Source organism: Oncorhynchus gorbuscha, linkage group LG03 (genome assembly GCF_021184085.1).
Source record: "Oncorhynchus gorbuscha isolate QuinsamMale2020 ecotype Even-year linkage group LG03, OgorEven_v1.0, whole genome shotgun sequence".
Classification (NCBI taxonomy): Eukaryota; Metazoa; Chordata; class Actinopteri; order Salmoniformes; family Salmonidae; genus Oncorhynchus; species Oncorhynchus gorbuscha.
The window spans coordinates 93,631,106-93,648,937 of record NC_060175.1 but is presented as its reverse complement, the minus strand read 5'-3'; the positions used below and the strand labels follow the sequence as shown (position 1 = coordinate 93,648,937).

The following is a 17,832-nucleotide window of genomic DNA, read 5'->3' as shown; positions in this document are numbered from 1 at the left end:
AGAGTACAGTGTCCAGTGTAGCACAGCGCCCATGGTCAGCTGGAGCCAGGCCAGAGCCAGTCAGCCACCAAAAGAAGCGCTCTGCGGGGGCTAGGGCAGAACTCCCAGCTGGGTTCAAACAGTATTTGTTTTCATCCAAATAATTTGAATGCGTGATTGCACATACCAATTCTGTGCCAGATGTGCACTTATGAGACTTCCATTGGTTCCATTACACCAGGCCAGCCTAATTAAGCACAGAAAAAATATTTAAAATACTGTTTGAACCCAGCTCTGGGGGTTCTGCCTCCTGCAGAGCGCTTCTTTTGGTGGCTGACTGGCTCTGGCCTGGCTCCAGCTGACCATTGGCGCTGGACACTGTACTCTGCTCACACTGTACTCTGTCCTAGCTTATAAACAGGAACAGGAGTCTCACATTGTCACGGTTGTCGTAAGAACGGGACCAAGGCGCAGCGGAGATTGAGTTCCACATATTCATTCCAAAGTGAAACATAAGCCAAAACAATAAATCGAATAAACAAACAACGGAACGTGACTACGTGATGCACAAACGAAAATAATATCCCACAAACACAGGTGGGAAAAATAGCTACTTACATAGGATCCCCAATTAGACACAACAATTACCAGCTGTCTCTAATTGGGAATCATACAAAACACCAACATAGAAAATATAAACTAGAACACAACATAGAAATAGTATAAACTAGAATACCCCTAGTCACGCCCTGACCTACTACACCATAGAGAAACAAGTGCTCTCTATGGTCAGGACGTGACACACATAGGTGTTCCTTTTGTCCAGGTGGGAAAGGGTAGTGTAGAGTGCAATAGAGATTGCATCATCTGTGGATCTGTTGGTGCGGTATGCAAATTGGAGTGGGTCTAGGGTTTCTGGGGTATTGGCATTGATGTGAGCCATGACCAGCCTTTAACTTGCCCCCATGCAGCTTTTTTTCATGTGCACACAGAGCAATACTATCAATTGTTTTTTAAATGTTCTTAATTGAAGTAAATTACAAACCAATTCTTATTTACAATGACAGACTACCAAGAGGCAAAAGGCTCCCTGCATGAACAGGGGCTGCAATTAAAAAAGGTATGTTTATCCATAAAGAACTAATGAACGTATTGTTCATGTCACTAGAACATAATGGATATGTTATGCCAAAGAATAATGTTACTGATGGCATCCTGCGTAGATCAGGAAATGTCATGTCAAATAGTCATGTTACATTGGAGGTCAAATGTGCTATAAAACACAATACAGTATGTTGGAGAATGTTCTTTAGCCAATTCTCTAGAGTTGTTTGGAATTGTAGACACAGGGTTGATTCAATCAAACCACCATTGTAGTATATACAGAATAGGATATTTTAGTAACATATTTAAAATATATGTCTGTATATATATATATATACAGTTGGAGAAAAGTCTACATAAAAAGACAAGGGGGGCTCTACTTCCTGTTCTGTCTGGCTCTGTTAGCACAGTGCACGTTGAGAGACAATGAGAGGTTTGTTTCACAAGTATATCAACACCTGGGTTATCACACTCTCTCAAATGCTCCCAGGGACTATCACACTACTACCACTGGTTCTATTCTTCATAGATTCACTATATCAATCCTACAATAACATCATCAGCTATATGGATTTTCAAAAAACCTGTCTCCTTAACAGGTATGATGTTCATTTACTGTAGTAAAATCGGTGCTGAGAGCGAGCAAGGGTAGCCCTTACTCCTTTAGTTAATGTGTTGCTATACCCTTCAGTGGCACTCGGACAGCTATGCTAGGTAGATAGAGGGGCAGTAGGACCCAGAGACGAGGCTCTGTTCTGGCTGTTGTGTTGCCCAGAGAGAGTGTGGTTGTGGATCTCAGCCAGCCAGGGTTGCTTCTACAGCACATAACAACACAGCCAAGGCAAGGAGAGAGGTACCAGAATAGCACAGCCAAGGCAAGGAGAGAGATACCAGGTAACAGCACAGCCAAGGCAAGGAGAGATACCATGTACCAGAACAGCACAGCCAAGCCAAGGCAAGGCAAGGAGAACATGCACATGTCTAGAGAGATGCAGGGAGCTGATGGCACCCTGCTGCAGTGTTGGCTCAGAAACAGGGGAGATGGTATAGCTAGGTCTACAGTACCAAGAGTTACTAGACAGCATTCCAACTACAACAAACTAATGATCAATCATGCATTTTTTACAAGCTAGGTCTATTCATTACTAGACAGCAATAGCTATATAGCCTATGTTCCTCTGTATAGCTACTGTAGGTCTGCAACGTTACTAGACAGCAATGTACAGACCCTATATGTTCCTCCTGAAATGTAGATGGTTAAGTAAACATGTCTGTGGATTCTTGTTAAAAGTAGTCTTTGTGCATAGAGTTCTATAGTTTGTTCAACTTTGAAATCAATGTTTTTTGTTTGGTATACTTTTTAATGTGAAAAATCTGAGTGGCAGCGTACTTCCATTACCATGGAATTGCAATGAGTAAGATGAGTTAGTTATACAGCAAAGTCTGGTTGCTCAGCAACAGAGGGAAATCGTATGAGTTTATTTATATTCACAACTAAACAGTGTGTCATTGCTCATCTACAATTTCCATTCAGGACATGCAGTCCTGTGATTCTGTCTGAATCACAGGACTGCATGTCTGTTCATTTTTAGCACAACAATACTCCAATTCACTGTGTTCTCCATCTTGACATGACAGGTTTATGATGCACCTCATAGACATTGATGGAGTGATGTTGGATTTTATACAACGGGTGGGTCTAATCCTGAATGCTGATTGGTTAAAACCGCATTCCAGTAGAATGTGGGATTCCTTAAGATAATTAGTCCCCTGGTTCTACTCTCTACCACATTCCACCTCTCAAAACATTTATCTCCACAGATCGATTTGTTCAATTCACATACCGTAATGACTTCGAACTAGATTACAACCCAAAGCCAGTATAATACTTCAATCCTGTCAACGTTGCTAACATGATATGATGATAGTAATGAAAAAAATGGTCTGTAGAGTAGAAGCCTTGTTTGGTCCCTAGAAACCCTGACCATCCATCCACCGTTGTGTTTTACAGGTATGGGAAAATTGTGTCCACAAAAGCCATCCTGGACAAGACCACTAACACATGCAAAGGTGAGGAGAGGTGTTTTGTGACAAACACCCACACTGCACCTACATGTCGCTGTATGGCACACAAAGCTCCAACGTCCCAGAGGGCACCTGTCTGTTTATTCTCAGCATGTGTGTCATGATGTAACCAGAACACCACTTTGGACAGCGGGAGCATTGGTTACATAACTCCACATCTGACCACGGTAGAGTTTTTCTGTTCTTCAACATGATCCCAAACCTGCCTGCTGTTTGCCCTCCATTCAAAGCGTACTGTACATTTACCTGGTACATCACAGTAGTGCTTCCAGAAGTTGATTTCAGGCATAAGATAAGATAGTACTTTAAAGGGCCAGGAGATTTTCATTATCGTGACCCTTCACCTGTCCAGGAACAACTCTGGGCACTAGCTACAGTCTAATCAGTGCCTGAAGTTTTCACAAAACTCCTGCCCCTAGACTGTTGCCACATTGTGTATTTCTCAGTGTCACAAATCAAAGTATGTCTGTCTTTGTCTGCAGGCTATGGCTTTGTAGACTTTGACAGTCCGTCAGCGGCACAGAAAGCAGTGACAGCACTGAAGGCTGGTGGAGTCCAGGCTCAGATGGCTAAGGTAGGACGTCTCCTCCTCCCTAACTCGTCTCCTGCCTATGAGTGTGTGTGTGAGGACTTTTGTATGTATGTATGTGTGTGTGCACCGAGTGGTGTGTCTCTTAGAGAGGTGCTTGGGTAGTGTGTCCCAGGCAGGCAGCTACTGCTTCCTCAGCACCCTGTACAAAGGGCTAGCCTGTTCTCCTTGGTGGTGAGGCAGGAGGCTGCGTCACTGTCTGAGCAGCTTTCTCCCCCAGCCTTCCCAGCCCAGTCACCAGGGCCCAGCCCATGAGCCTCGGCCCACCGGCCAGCCCCTCGGCACAATCTCAAACCACACATTTGGCAACCATAAACTCTCACACACAGCTCCAACCTCCGCCTCAGTGCCACATCATCAACCACACACACCAAACACACACTTTAAAACCACACACATACTGTTCCAACCATCACCATCACCGTCACACGCCAAACCCCACAGAGAAGCTTGGGCTGGATCACTGACATTCACAAAAGGGTTCTCACTAGCGTTGCAAAATTGCGGGAACTTCAATACATTCACTGATTTTCCAGAAATCTTGATTTGCGGATACCGGATGTTCTCTTTGTTCCGGCATTCCTATTTTGCAACCATAGTTCTCGCATACCGAATAAATCACATGTATTATTTCAGTATGTTTGCCTGGCATTCATTAGGAGGTTTACAACCTCATTGTTCATTAGGAGGTTTACAACCTCATTGTTCATTAGGAGGTTTACAACCTCATTGTTCATTAGGAGGTTTACAACCTCATTGTTCATTAGGAGGTTTACAACCTCATTGTTCATTAGGAGGTTTACAACCTCATTGTTCATTAGGAGGTTTACAACCTCATTGTTCATTAGGAGGTTTACAACCTCATTGTTCATTAGGAGGTTTACAACCTCATTGTTCATTAGGAGGTTTACAACCTCATTGTTCATTAGGAGGTTTACAACCTCATTGTTCATTAGGAGGTTTACAACCTCATTGTTCATTAGGAGGTTTACAACCTCATTGTTCATTAGGAAGTTTACAACCTCATTGTTCATTAGGAGGTTTACAACCTCATTGTTCATTAGGAGGTTTACAACCTCATTGTTCATTAGGAGGTTTACAACCTCATTGTTCATTGGGAGGTTTACAACCTCATTGTTCATTGGGAGGTTTACAACCTCATTGTTCATTGGGAGGTTTCCAACATCATTGTTCATTGGGAGGTTTCCAACCTCATTGTTCATTGGGAGGTTTCCAACCTCATTGTTCATTGGGAGGTTTACAACCTCATTGTACATTGGGAGGTTTACAACCTCATTGTTCATTGGGAGGTTTACAACCTCATTGTTCATTGGGAGGTTTACAACCTCATTGTTCATTGGGAGGTTTACAACCTCATTGTTCATTGGGAGGTTTACAACCTCATTGTTCATTGGGAGGTTTACAACCTCATTGTTCATTGGGAGGTTTACAACCTCATTGTTCATTGGGAGGTTTACAACCTATTGAGTCATTTTTATTTGTACTTTTTACCCCTTTTTCTCACCAATTACGTGGTATCCAATTGGTAGTTAGTCTTGTCCCATCGCTGCAACTCCCGTATGGACTTGAGAGAGGCGAAGGTCGAGAGCCGTGCTTCCTCTGGAACACGACCCTGCCAAGCCGCCCTGCTGCTTGACACACTACTCACTTAACCCGGAAGCCAGCCGCAACAATTTGTTGGAGGAAACACAACGTACACCTGGCGACCGTGTCAGCGTGCAAACCCTCCCCTAACCCGGACGACGCTGGGCCAAACCCTACCCTAACCTGGACGATGCTGGGCCAAAGCCTCCCCTAACCTGGACGATGCTGGGCCAAAGCCTCCCCTAACCCGGACGACGCTGGGCCAAACCCTCCCCTAACCTGGACGATGCTGGGCCAAAGCCTCCCCTAACCTGGACGATGCTGGGCCAAAGCCTCCCCTAACCCGGACGACGCTGGGCCAAATGTGCGCCGCCTCATGGTTCTCCCAATCATGGCCGGGTGCGACACAGGCTGGGATCGAATCCTGGGTCTGTAGTGACGCCTCTATCACTGCGATGCAGTGCCTTAGACCACTGCGCCACTGGGGAGGCCCTCGTGAGTCATTTCTGGTGAAATTATCCTCTGCTTTGTTCTGATCCTGTGGGCTGTGTGTGTGTGTGTGTGTGTGTGTGTGTGTGTGTGTGTGTGTGTGTGTGTGTGTGTGTGTGTGTGTGTGTGTGTGTGTGTGTGTGTGTGTTCCTCGTGGGCTGTGTGTGTGTGTGTCCCTCGTGGGCTGTGTGTGTGTCCCTCGTTAGCTGTGTGTGTCCCTCGTGGGCTGTGTGTGTGTGTTCCTCGTGGGCTGTGTTCCTCGTGGGCTGTGTGTGTGTGTTCCTCGTGGGCTGTGTGTGTGTGTTCCTCGTGGGCTGTGTGTGTTCCTCATGGGCTGTGTGTGTGTGTTCCTCGTGGGCTGTGTGTGTTCCTCGTGGGCTGTGTGTGTTCCTCATGGGCTGTGTGTGTGTGTGTTCCTCATGGGCTGTGTGTGTGTGTGTTCCTCATGGGCTGTGTGTGTGTGTTCCCCATGGGCTGTGTGTGTGTGTTCCTGTCTGTGTTCGTCGTTGAGAGGAATCACCTTCAATACAGGTCACAGTGATTAAACTATACATAATTCATGATGTAGATTAATCTGAAATGCATTTATAGTGTTTTATTCACATCGACACACTAATGAATATGCAAAACCGTTATGGTTGAGATTCAGATACAATATCATACGGCTATCTTACTTTGCTGTTATTCCAATTCAGGTAGTTTGGGCAGGCAGGTAGCATACGGAGTAGAAGTGGAAATCACTTGAATTAATCAAAATCATAATTCAGGTATTTCAAGAAAAACTCAGTTTTTCCGAGGACTTCTTGACTCTGAGTTTCAGATGGCATTTGTCATAGCTGAAGAGCGTTGGGCCAGTAACCATAATTTTACTGATATATGCAAGCCAGAAGAGCATATGAATTCAAGGTCAGGATTATGCATGTGACTGACACATTTTGTCATGCCCTGATCAGATCCCCATTGGGAATAGGATGGTGTGTGGAGCCATAGAAATGAATCAGAATGATTTCCAAAAGTCTGTAGATCTCTGTCCAAATCTGAAGATATCTGTCCAAAGATCACACAATCATTGTAGAGAATATCTGTGGAGACTCAGAGCCCATTGCATAGCAATTATACTGTGATATGATATTACCTGACAGATGCATGAACCCTCTGTCCTGTTAACACAGCTAGTCTAACACAATGGACCTGTTTTCTCTCTCCTCAGTGACTGGCTGTCTAATAACGTGTTGAGGATAGGGATAGGGGGGCAGAGAGAGAGGGAGTGAGGCCGAGGGGTGGTTAGAGGCAGAGCAAGAGAAGGGGTTAAAGGAAGGAAGGGAGTGAGTGAGGTGAGTGAGTGAGAGGTGGTTAGAGGAAGAGAGGCAGAGAGAGAGGTAAGAGAGAAAGAACCCTCTCTTCAGTGAGGTCAGATGAAGTCCAGCCAGACTGTCTTTCTCTAGATCTCCACTTCATCCCCCTCTTTTACCTCTACCTTCCCGTTTCCCTCCTTCAGCTCCCATTTATCACCCACGTAGGATTTCCTCAAGTATAGAAAGGCAACTGAATGCTGTAGCCTAGCCCTGCCTCAGGTGTGTATGCCGTTAAAGGCCTCTCACTCTCTTTCATCTCTCTGTCTGTAATCCAGCAACAAAAACAAGACCCTATGCATTAACCCGTACATCTCCAACCTGCCTATGTCTATGGATGAGCAGATTTAACCCTGTACCCCCCTCCCTTTCTCTCTCCATCCCCCCACAGCAACAGGACCCCACTAACCTGTACATCTCGAACCTGCCTGTGTCTATGGACGAGCAGATTTAACCCTGTACCCCCCTCCCTTTCTCTCTCCATCCCCCCACAGCAACAGGACCCCACTAACCTGTACATCTCCAACCTGCCTGTGTCTATGGACGAGCAGATTTAACCCTGTACCCCCCTCCCTTTCTCTCTCCCTCTCCCCACAGCAACAGGAGCAGGACCCCACTAACCTGTACATCTCCAATCTGCCTGTGTCTATGGACGAGCAGATTTAACCCTGTACCCCCCTCCCTTTCTCTCTCCCTCTCCCCACAGCAACAGGAGCAGGACCCCACTAACCTGTACATCTCCAACCTGCCTGTGTCTATGGACGAGCAGATTTAACTCTGTACCCCCCTCCCTTTCTCTCTCCCTCTCCCCACAGCAACAGGAGCAGGACCCCACTAACCTGTACATCTCCAACCTGCCTGTGTCTTTGGATGAGCAGATTTAACCCTGTACCCCCCTCCCTTTCTCTCTCCCTCTCCCCACAGCAACAGGAGCAGGACCCCACTAACCTGTACATCTCCAACCTGCCTGTGTCTTTGGATGAGCAGGAGCTGGAGAATATGCTGAAGCCCTTCAGTCAGGTCATCTCTACACGCATCCTCAGAGACGCCAATGGCACCAGCAGAGGAGTGGGCTTTGCCAGGTAAACAATTTCACAGCTATGTAGGAGAAGCATAAACAGACTCTCTCGTGCTGAGTAATGCGTACCTCCATATTTAAACAGTGACAAATGCAATGTTATGGGTTCATATGCCTTGTCAACGCGTGGCCATCCTCAGCGGGACCGACTGAAACCGGAAGCACCCGGTTTAGGGCAAAAGCATAGAGGAAGAGGCGGAGCCTGAGAACCTAATGCTTCCGATTTCTGTAGACCTCGCTCAGATGTTTCTTTACGCCTGCTTCGTCAGGTTAAGGCATAGCTGGCTTGCCAGGTGAACTCAACTATCTGCTGGACCCTCTGCTGGTCATTGGCGATAGTACATCACATCATCCTTTAAAATCACACTTTCTTTTCAGGATGGAGTCAACAGAGAAATGTGAGACTATCATTCAACATTTCAACGGCAAATATATCAAGACTCCACCTGGAGTTCCAGGTGAGACATCTCTGTCTGAACAGGTGTTATTTTTAATCAGACACTTCTTTCTGTATGAAGCTAAGGAGCAGGTCAGGAGTAACAGAAAGGCTCTTCCACAGTATCTGGATTCACTGTCCTATTTTAATAAACAATATACACACAGAATAGCCCCTTCAGAGTTCCACAGTCACTCAACCCTCTTCCTCTCCTCCCCACCACAGTGCCCTCGGAACCCCTGTTATGTAAGTTTGCAGACGGAGGACAGAAGAAGAGACAGAGCCAGGGAAAGTACCTGCAGCATGGCCGTCCCTGGACAAGAGATGGAGAAACGGTGAGTTCTCATTGAGACAGTAAACAGTCTGCTATGGTCCCCGTAGCCTCTCATTGAGACAGTAAACAGACTGCTATGGTCTCCGTAGCCTCTCATTGAGACAGTAAACAGACTGCTATCGTCCCCGTAGCCTCTCATTGAGACAGTAAACAGTCTGCTATGGTCCCCGTAGCCTCTCATTGAGACAGTAAACAGTCTGCTATGGTCCCCGTAGCCTCTCATTGAGACAGTAAACAGCCTGCTATCGTCCCCGTAGCCTCTCATTGAGACAGTAAACAGTCTGCTATGGTCCCCGTAGCCTCTCATGAGACAGTAAACAGTCTGCTATGGTCCCCGTAGCCTCTCATTGAGACAGTAAACAGTCTGCTATGGTCTCCGTAGCCTCTCATTGAGACAGTAAACAGACTGCTATCGTCCCCGTAGCCTCTCATTGAGACAGTAAACAGTCTGCTATGGTCCCCGTAGCCTCTCATTGAGACAGTAAACAGTCTGCTATAGTCCCCGTAGCTTCTCATTTTATCAAGCTATTCAGGTCATTTTTATCAAGGCTGTTCAGGTCATTTTAACAAGGCTGTTCAGGTCATTTTTATCAAGGCTGTTCAGGTCATTTTATCAAGGCTGTTCAGGTCATTTTTATCAAGGCTCTTCAGGTCATTTTTATCAAGGCTGTTCAGGTCATTTTTATCAAGGCTGTTCAGGTCATTTTTATCAAGGCTGTTCAGGTCATTTTTATCAAGGCTGTTCAGGTCATTTTATCAAGGCTGTTCAGGTCATTTTAACAAGGCTGTTCAGGTCATTTTTATCAAGGCTGTTCAGGTCATTTTTATCAAGGCTGTTCAGGTCATTTTTATCAAGGCTGTTCAGGTCATTTTATCAAGGCTGTTCAGGTCATTTTAACAAGACTGTTCAGGTCATTTTTATCAAGGCTGTTCAGGTCATTTTATCAAGGCTATTCAGGTCATTTTAACAAGGCTATTCAGGTCATTTTAACAAGGCTATTCAGGTCATTTTATCAAGGCTATTCAGGTCATTTTAACAAGGCTGTTCAGGTCATTTTAACAAGGCTATTCAGGTCATTTTCTACTCTATCAAGTACAATAATGTTAAAGCTAAAATGTCTGTCTTGTTCCAACTTCTATCTGGTTAGGTATTTCTCAGTCAAATGCAGGGGCTCCCAAGTGGCACAGCAGTCTAAGGCACTGCATTGCAGTGCTAGAGGTGTCACCCTGATTTGATCCCATAGGGTGGCACACAATTGGACCATCGTCGTCCGGGTTAGGGGAGGGTTTGGCCTGGGTAGGCCATCATCGTAATTAAGAATTTGTTCTGAACTTGCCTAGTTAAATAAAGGTTAAAGAAAAGAAAATATATAATGTAATAATGTATGTGTGCTTACTGCATGTATCTGTTTGACCACAGGGAGGAATGACACTGACCTATGACCCCACCACAGCCTTACAGAATGGGTGAGTTCAGATACTCCACTAAACCTCAGAGATAATCCTAGACATATGTACTGCAGGGGAAGCAGTATGTGTTGGATACTGATGGGTTTCTTCTCTCTGTCTGTGTGTGTCTCCAGGTTCTACTCAGCTCCCTACAGTATGGCCCCTAACAGAATGATCGCTCAGACCTCCCTCCCCCCCTACATGCACTCTCCTGTTAATACCTACCAGGTCAGGACAGTCTGTTGTATCTCTCCTGTTAATACCTACCAGGTCAGGACAGTCTGTTGTATCTCTCCTGTTAATACCTACCAGGTCAGGACAGTCTGTTGTATCTCTCCTGTTAATACCTACCAGGTCAGGACAGTCTGTTGTATCTCTCCTGTTAATACCTACCAGGTCAGGACAGTCTGTTGTATCTCTCCTGTTAATACCTACCAGGTCAGGACAGTCTGTTGTATCTCTCCTGTTAATACCTACCAGGTCAGGACAGTCTGTTGTATCTCTCCTGTTAATACCTACCAGGTCAGGACAGTCTGTTGTATCTCTCCTGTTAATACCTACCAGGTCAGGACAGTCTGTTGTATCTCTCCTGTTAATACCTACCAGGTCAGGACAGTCTGTTGTATCTCTCCTGTTAATACCTACCAGGTCAGGACAGTCTGTTGTATCTCTCCTGTTAATACCTACCAGGTCAGGACAGTCTGTTGTATCTCTCCTGTTAATACCTACCAGGTCAGGACAGTCTGTTGTATCTCTCCTGTAAATACTGTACCTACCAGGTCAGGACAGTCTGTTGTATCTCTCCTGTAAATACTGTACCTACCAGGTCAGGAGTCTGTTGTATCTCTCCTGAAAATACTGTATCTACCAGGTCAGTACACTGTCAGTTGTCCCATGTGTCTCAGTTGGTAGAGCATGGTGCTTTCAATGCCAGGGTTGTGGGTTTGATTCCCACAGGGGACCAGTACAAAGAAGTATGGACTCACTACTGTAAGTTGCTCTGGACAAGAGTGTCTGCTAAATGAATAAAATGTGTATGTATTTCCCCTATAAATACACAAAAGCTCTGTACACTGTCTGTTTTGGGGGAGGGAAGCAGCTAACTTCATGTAATCTTACACATTTTTACATGGGTCTGGGTCAAAGAGAAAAATGTGCTGTTTTATAGCAAATCTCATGCTATTCTACACTTTTTGCAATGAGGCAGAGAGAAAATGTTGTTTTAACCTAATTTCCTGCTATTCTACACATTTGTACATAAGACTGAGAGAAAATGTAGCATTTGTAAAGCTAATTAAAGCTTAAATATAGGTGTGTTGACTGTGATAAAGGCACTGGATCATGAACGGTCTTGTTTGCTAAATGAACAACTGAAGTAGGCAGTGGCATGGTGCAGATAGCAATAGAAGCACAGTGACATATGTCTCAGTGTGGTCATATTAGTGGCTATTATGGGTTTGGCTTTCAGTTAGTTCTTTTTGGCAACCAATACTGTGAAAGTGAATGTCACTCCAGTTCAACTGTTCTGTTATGATTAAATATATATCTGACCAACCCAGTGCCCTGCTTGCTAGGAATCTGTCTGATGGTGTTTGCATGTTTAGGTAAAACACTGACAAATAAAAAGCATTAAAAAAATGCTCAATCTGATTGGGTGGCCCTGGCTCCCCAGTGGTGGGTGTGGCTACGCCCCTGACACAGTCTATTGTATTTCTCCTGTAAATACCTACCTGGTCAGTACATGGTCTGTTGTATTTCTCCTGTAAATACCTACCTGGTCAGTACATGGTCTGTTGTATTTCTCCTGTAAATACCTACCTGGTCAGTACATGGTCTGTTGTATTTCTCTTGTAAATACCTACTTGGTCAGTACACAGTCTGTTGTATTTCTCCTGTAAATAACTACTTGATCAGTACAGTCTGTTCTATTTCTTATTTTGAAAATCTGCAAAAATCAATCTTCTGTTGTGTCTTCACTCTGTTACAGATCCACAGTCCACAGTCCTGGATGCATCATCAGTCGTACCTCATGCAGACCTCAGTAAGTTGTACCCACCGCTACTGTTATTGTGGGTCTGTTACTGCCTATTAGTGAATCAGTGTGATCCGTCTCTGTTTGAGAGAGACACACCTGTTAAGGATAAACAAATGCTCTCTGTGATGTTTGAGCTGAGACACCTGTGCATACATGCATTTCTGTTTGACTGTGTGTATGACAACTCTGTGTGTGTCTTTAGGGCCAACTCCTGACACAGGGCATGGACCACACCATGTCCATCCAGCCCACCTCTATGATGGGGCCTCCCACACAGCAGCTCAGCCACCTCTCTATGGGCAGCAGTGGCACGGTCAGTCCCACAGAACACAACCATAGACACAGATGCATACATTGGACAAAGACATTGTGTTCGCAGTGTAATTCCTAATGCCAATTTCCATCCCCCCATAAAGACAGTTTTATTCAGACACATGAATAGATTCTAAAATTATGACTTTCTAAGATGTTTCTCCTCTGTATTTTAGTATATGCCGGCAAACACATCAATGCAAGGGACCTACATCCCTCAGTACACCCAAGTGCCTCAAAGCAACGTTTCAGTCGAGGTAAGAAACGCCCTCCTACAGTCACTTCACTGACGGTTCAATGATCGATTGATCCTCCTCACCTCTTCAATATATTAACAGGAACTTGCCGTCCTACAACAGGTTGCCCTGGAGACGCCCACAGAACACCCAGACTACTCCTACCAGCACAGCAAGTGAAGAGGAGACACTGGTGGGTTTACTAGAGTCTGTCTCCTGGGCAACCTGCCGCCCATACAGCTCAGCTCATAGTGGCTCTGGGCAGTACACACCAGACAGACGAATACAGACCAGACTGTCACACTAAAGACAAAAGGATATTTTCAAATCAGAGGTTATGGTAAACTGTTGGACACGTGGAACATCTATTTTAATAACAGAACATGACTTTTGTCGAAGAAAGAGAAAAACACACCACACATTATTTTCTGTGCACGTATTAAATGAGCTCTCACACTATTCTGGGGAGAATGAAAACCAGCAATATAAGTTACACCACCATGTGTCATTTTAGTCGTCGTCCTTTAGTTTGACATTTTTTATATGCAGATTTTTTTTGGTCATGTTATTTTTAAGCTTTTCATCAGTTTGTTTTTGTTGCACAGATTCAAAAAGTAAATGATCAATGATTTGTTTCTTAATTTCACAATACCATTGTTTTTGTTCACTTCACGCTGCTTGTTTTAATTGTTTGAAGAGAGAAGGCTGAACAAACTGCTCAAGTTACTTAGATGTGTGTCATCTGGTGGTATCACCTGTTTTCTCTCTAAAGGGACAAGTATTGCAGGAGAATGAAACATTATTGAAAGTGGTCTTACTGTTTTTAGCACTTGGGTCCCTTGTTAAAATTGTCACAATTTAAATAGATATTTAGAAAGAACGCTTAAGACAATCAAATATATTGAAATAATTATTTCCAGATTCTGGCTAATTATAATAAAATTATACAGGGAAAATGAAAAATATACGCACAATAAAATTTGACAGAGTAATTTAGTTGTTGGTTATATTTTGTGAATGTATTGCTCCAATGCTACTCAACAACATAAGTCTTTCAATTTGGTTTTAGTGGGTTAAGCTGCTACCGTTTAAACAGACCCAACATTGTTCTTAGGAGTTCATATCATTGAGTGTTGAGCTAGTAGTTTAAAGAAGTAAATTAGAGATCCAAAAAGTATGGCCAGTACTGAGATACATTGCCGTGTCTTTTTGATTCCAGCTTTCTCTCGGTCTGGTGATTCCTCTGTTTCTGTTTGTTTGTTTTGATGAGTGAAAATTTTGTTTATTTAAAGAAAGTTTTCTTGATTTAAAAAAAAAAAATGTTTTTTTTGTACTTTTAAGATTGATCAATGTTATTTTTGGTAGTGTGCATTGAGTAGGTACTTGTTTCTTTGGACAGTAGATTCAAGTAAAAAACATATATGTTGTCTTTTTCTTTTGAAATAGTGTCTACCATTACTGTCGTTTGTGTTTTGGGTTGTGACTACAAGGAATACAGCTACGGCCGGAATTGTCCTAGCAGCTTAGAACATTTTAGCTAACCCCTAACCCTTTTCCTAACCCCTAACCCTTTTCCTAACCCCTAACCCGCCACGATAATGATCCTAACCTGATAGGAAGAAGGCACTTCCAGTCATAGCAGTACTCCTGCTAGTGAGAACTGTGTGTTTGTTTTTCATCCATCTCTGGTTTTATTTTCAATCACATGGAAAAGGCTTTAAATGTTTGAGATTTCCAATCCATCTGTGTCAACAGGTTTTGGCAATTTCACACTGGTGTGCTTACTGCTCATCAGTCCAAGATAATTATCTGTTATACCTCTTACAAATCATTTCCGAATGTGTCCCAAATTGTAATCATTCAGTCAGTGGTTAGGGAATGCAGTGTCTGAAAAGTTATATTACCTCCTAGAGCAATGTAGAACCTTGCACAATGTTAATGTGCAAGGTTCTGAGATGTTTTATGAGGTCACAACTTCCATGGTTCTCAAGGCGGCAGTCACAGCAGGTACTGTGTCCATATCCTCACTCTTCTGTCCTATGTTCAGAAACTAGGCCACCATCCAAAGTCAAACCTCTAATCCGACTTTTATTTCTCAAAATGGCCAGTGATCTATGCAATTAATTTATTGTTTACAATAATGCAATACTTATTTCAGGTGACAACAATGGACTGTTTGTCAATAGTGACTTTTGAAACACAAATGTATCATTCTGCTATCAGTGGCTTTCATTTGACTTGAACTTAATCCAAAACCTCTAGTTGTACGACTATCAGCCTCATTGTTCATCTAATGACAGTGAGATGGCTGCATAAAAGGGAATGGTTCATGAGATTGGAGCAAATCCCTCAGCTATCTTGCAAAAGGCCTCACACCATCTAACAATGGGATACAGACTACCTTGTCCAGCCAGATAGGGTCCTTATTGTTGTTGGTTAACCAAATATTGGTAGATTTGTTTTGTTTGTTACCAAAGACGACTTCCGGTAGGTATTTGAACACTTCTTCTAAGTGATCAATGCTGTAGAATAAATCTGTCATTTGTTTTATCTTGTTCCGTTCCATTGATTTGTTGACACTAGTAATAATCTCTATGAATCATTCATTCATTTGTGGTAGGAAGTAAGAATCACAGAAATGCCTTAGATTTCATCAAGAGGTGATTTAAAGAGTGCTACACACTACATTACTATCTGGAAACATTCATCCATTGTCTGCAAATGTTTGATAAACAGGAATACTTTTCTTAGATTAGTATCAGTTTTAGGAAACCACAATTCAATGTTTGATAAACTATCCGTCATATTTATTTTGAGGCCGTCATCATTCCAGATTGTTGTTTAACTCAAAATGTTCAGCCTTAGTTTGAAATGTCAAAACGCTCTTTTCCATAGTTCAGATATTCATTCAGGAGTGTCAGTGTCACTCCATTAAGGGCCTAGTAGCGTCTGCTGGTTCTCCTTTCAATTAAGACCTGCAGTGCATTCGGAAAGTATATAGACCGCTTCACTTTTCAACGTTATAGCCTTATTCTAAAATGGATTCATTAACATGTTTTCCTTATCTACACACAATACCCCATAATGACAAAGTGAATAAAGATTTTTACAAGAAAAATGTATTTACATAAGTATTCAGACACTTTGCTATGAGACTAAAAATTGAGCTCAGGTGCATCCTGTTTCCATTGATTATCCTTTATGTTTCTACAACCGGATTGGAGTCCATCTGTGGTAAATTCAATTGATTAGACATGATCTGGAAAGGCACACACCTGTCTATATCAGGTCCCACAGTTGACAGTGCATGATAGAGCAAAAACCAAGCCATGACGTCAAAGGAATTGTCTGTAGAGCTCCAAGACAGGATTGTGTCGAGGCACAGACGTGGGGAAGGGTACCAAAACATTTCTGCAGCATTGAAGGTCCCAAAGAACACAGTGGCCTCTATCATTCTTAAAATGGAAGAAATTTGAAACCTGGCCAAACTGAACAATTGAGGGAGAAGGGCCTTGTTCAGGGAGGTGACCAAGAACCCGATGGTGTCTCGGACAGAGCTCCAGAGTTCCTCTGTGGAGATGAGAGAACCTTCCAGAATGACAACCATGTCTGCAGCACTCCATCAATCAGGCCTTTATGGTAGAATGGCCAGACGGAAGCCACTCCTCATTAAAAAGGCACGACAGCCCGCTTGGAGTTTGCCAAAAGGCACCTAAAGGACTCTGACCATGAGAAACAAGATTCTCTGGTCTGATGAAACCAAGATTGAACTCTTTGGCCTGAATTCCAAGCTTCACATCTGGAGGAACCCTGGCACCATCCCTACGGTGAAGCATGGTGGTGGCAGCATCATGCTTTGGGGATGTTTTTCAGCAGCAGGGACTGGGAGACTAGTCAGGATCGAGGGAAAGATGAACGTAGCAAAGTACATCCTAGTGGTTAGAGCGTTGGACTAGTAACCGGAAGGTTGCAAAAACATTTCTGCAGCATTGAAGGTCCCAAAGAACACAGTGGCCTCTATCATTCTTAAAATGGAAGAAATTTGAAACCTGGCCAAACTGAACTTTGGGACAAGTCTCTGAATGTCCTCGAGTGGCCCAGCCAGAGCCCGGACTTGAACACGATTGAACATCTGGAGACCTGAACATAGCTGTGCTGCGACGCTCCCCATCCAACCTGACAGAGCTTGAGAGGATCTGCAGAGAAGAATGGGAGAAACTCACCAAATACAGGTGTGCCAAGCTTGTAGCGTCATACCCAAGAAGACTTGAGGCTGTAATTGCTGCCAAAGGTGCTTTAACAAACTACTGAGTAAAGGGTCTGAAGACTTTTGTAAAAGCATTTTCAAAAATGTCTAAAAACCTGTCATTATGGGTTATTGTGTGTAGATTAACAAGGAAAAAATCTTCAAATTTCAGAATAAGGCTGAAACATAAAATGTGGAAAAAAGGGTAGTGGTCTGAATACTTTCCAAATGACAACCAGGTGAGGAGTTACTAATCAGTGACCTTAATTCTTCAATCAAGTTGGAAGAGCGAAAAACCTGCAGATTCTCTGCCCTCCGTGGAATGAGTGACACGTGATTTACATGAAGAGTCCCACTTCCACTTGAAACATCTTGCTGCAATTTAGGATTTGAAGGTTTGCAGAGAAGTGGGTTCTAGTGATTGTACTTTTATTCACTTATGTGCCACACTAGCAGGTCTTAATTGTCCTGTTCTAGACAAACACAGCTTTAAGAGGTTTTTT

General features: G+C 43.6%; 1 protein-coding gene across 1 annotated transcript in view; it reads left to right on the top strand.

Annotated features, from left to right (window-relative positions):
* LOC124032264 (RNA-binding motif, single-stranded-interacting protein 2-like) overlaps positions 1-15,638 on the top strand; it is a 34,695-nt gene extending 19,057 nt beyond the window's left edge. The window contains exons 3-13 of the mRNA XM_046344527.1: positions 3,095-3,153; positions 3,651-3,742; positions 8,128-8,285; positions 8,660-8,739; positions 8,943-9,052; positions 10,472-10,518; positions 10,635-10,728; positions 12,488-12,541; positions 12,738-12,848; positions 13,024-13,104; positions 13,207-15,638. Coding sequence (XP_046200483.1) covers positions 3,095-3,153; positions 3,651-3,742; positions 8,128-8,285; positions 8,660-8,739; positions 8,943-9,052; positions 10,472-10,518; positions 10,635-10,728; positions 12,488-12,541; positions 12,738-12,848; positions 13,024-13,104; positions 13,207-13,263 — 943 coding nt within the window. The 3' untranslated portion in view covers positions 13,264-15,638. The remainder of the gene's footprint in view (positions 1-3,094; positions 3,154-3,650; positions 3,743-8,127; positions 8,286-8,659; positions 8,740-8,942; positions 9,053-10,471; positions 10,519-10,634; positions 10,729-12,487; positions 12,542-12,737; positions 12,849-13,023; positions 13,105-13,206) is intronic.
* Positions 15,639-17,832: the final 2,194 nt, after the last annotated feature.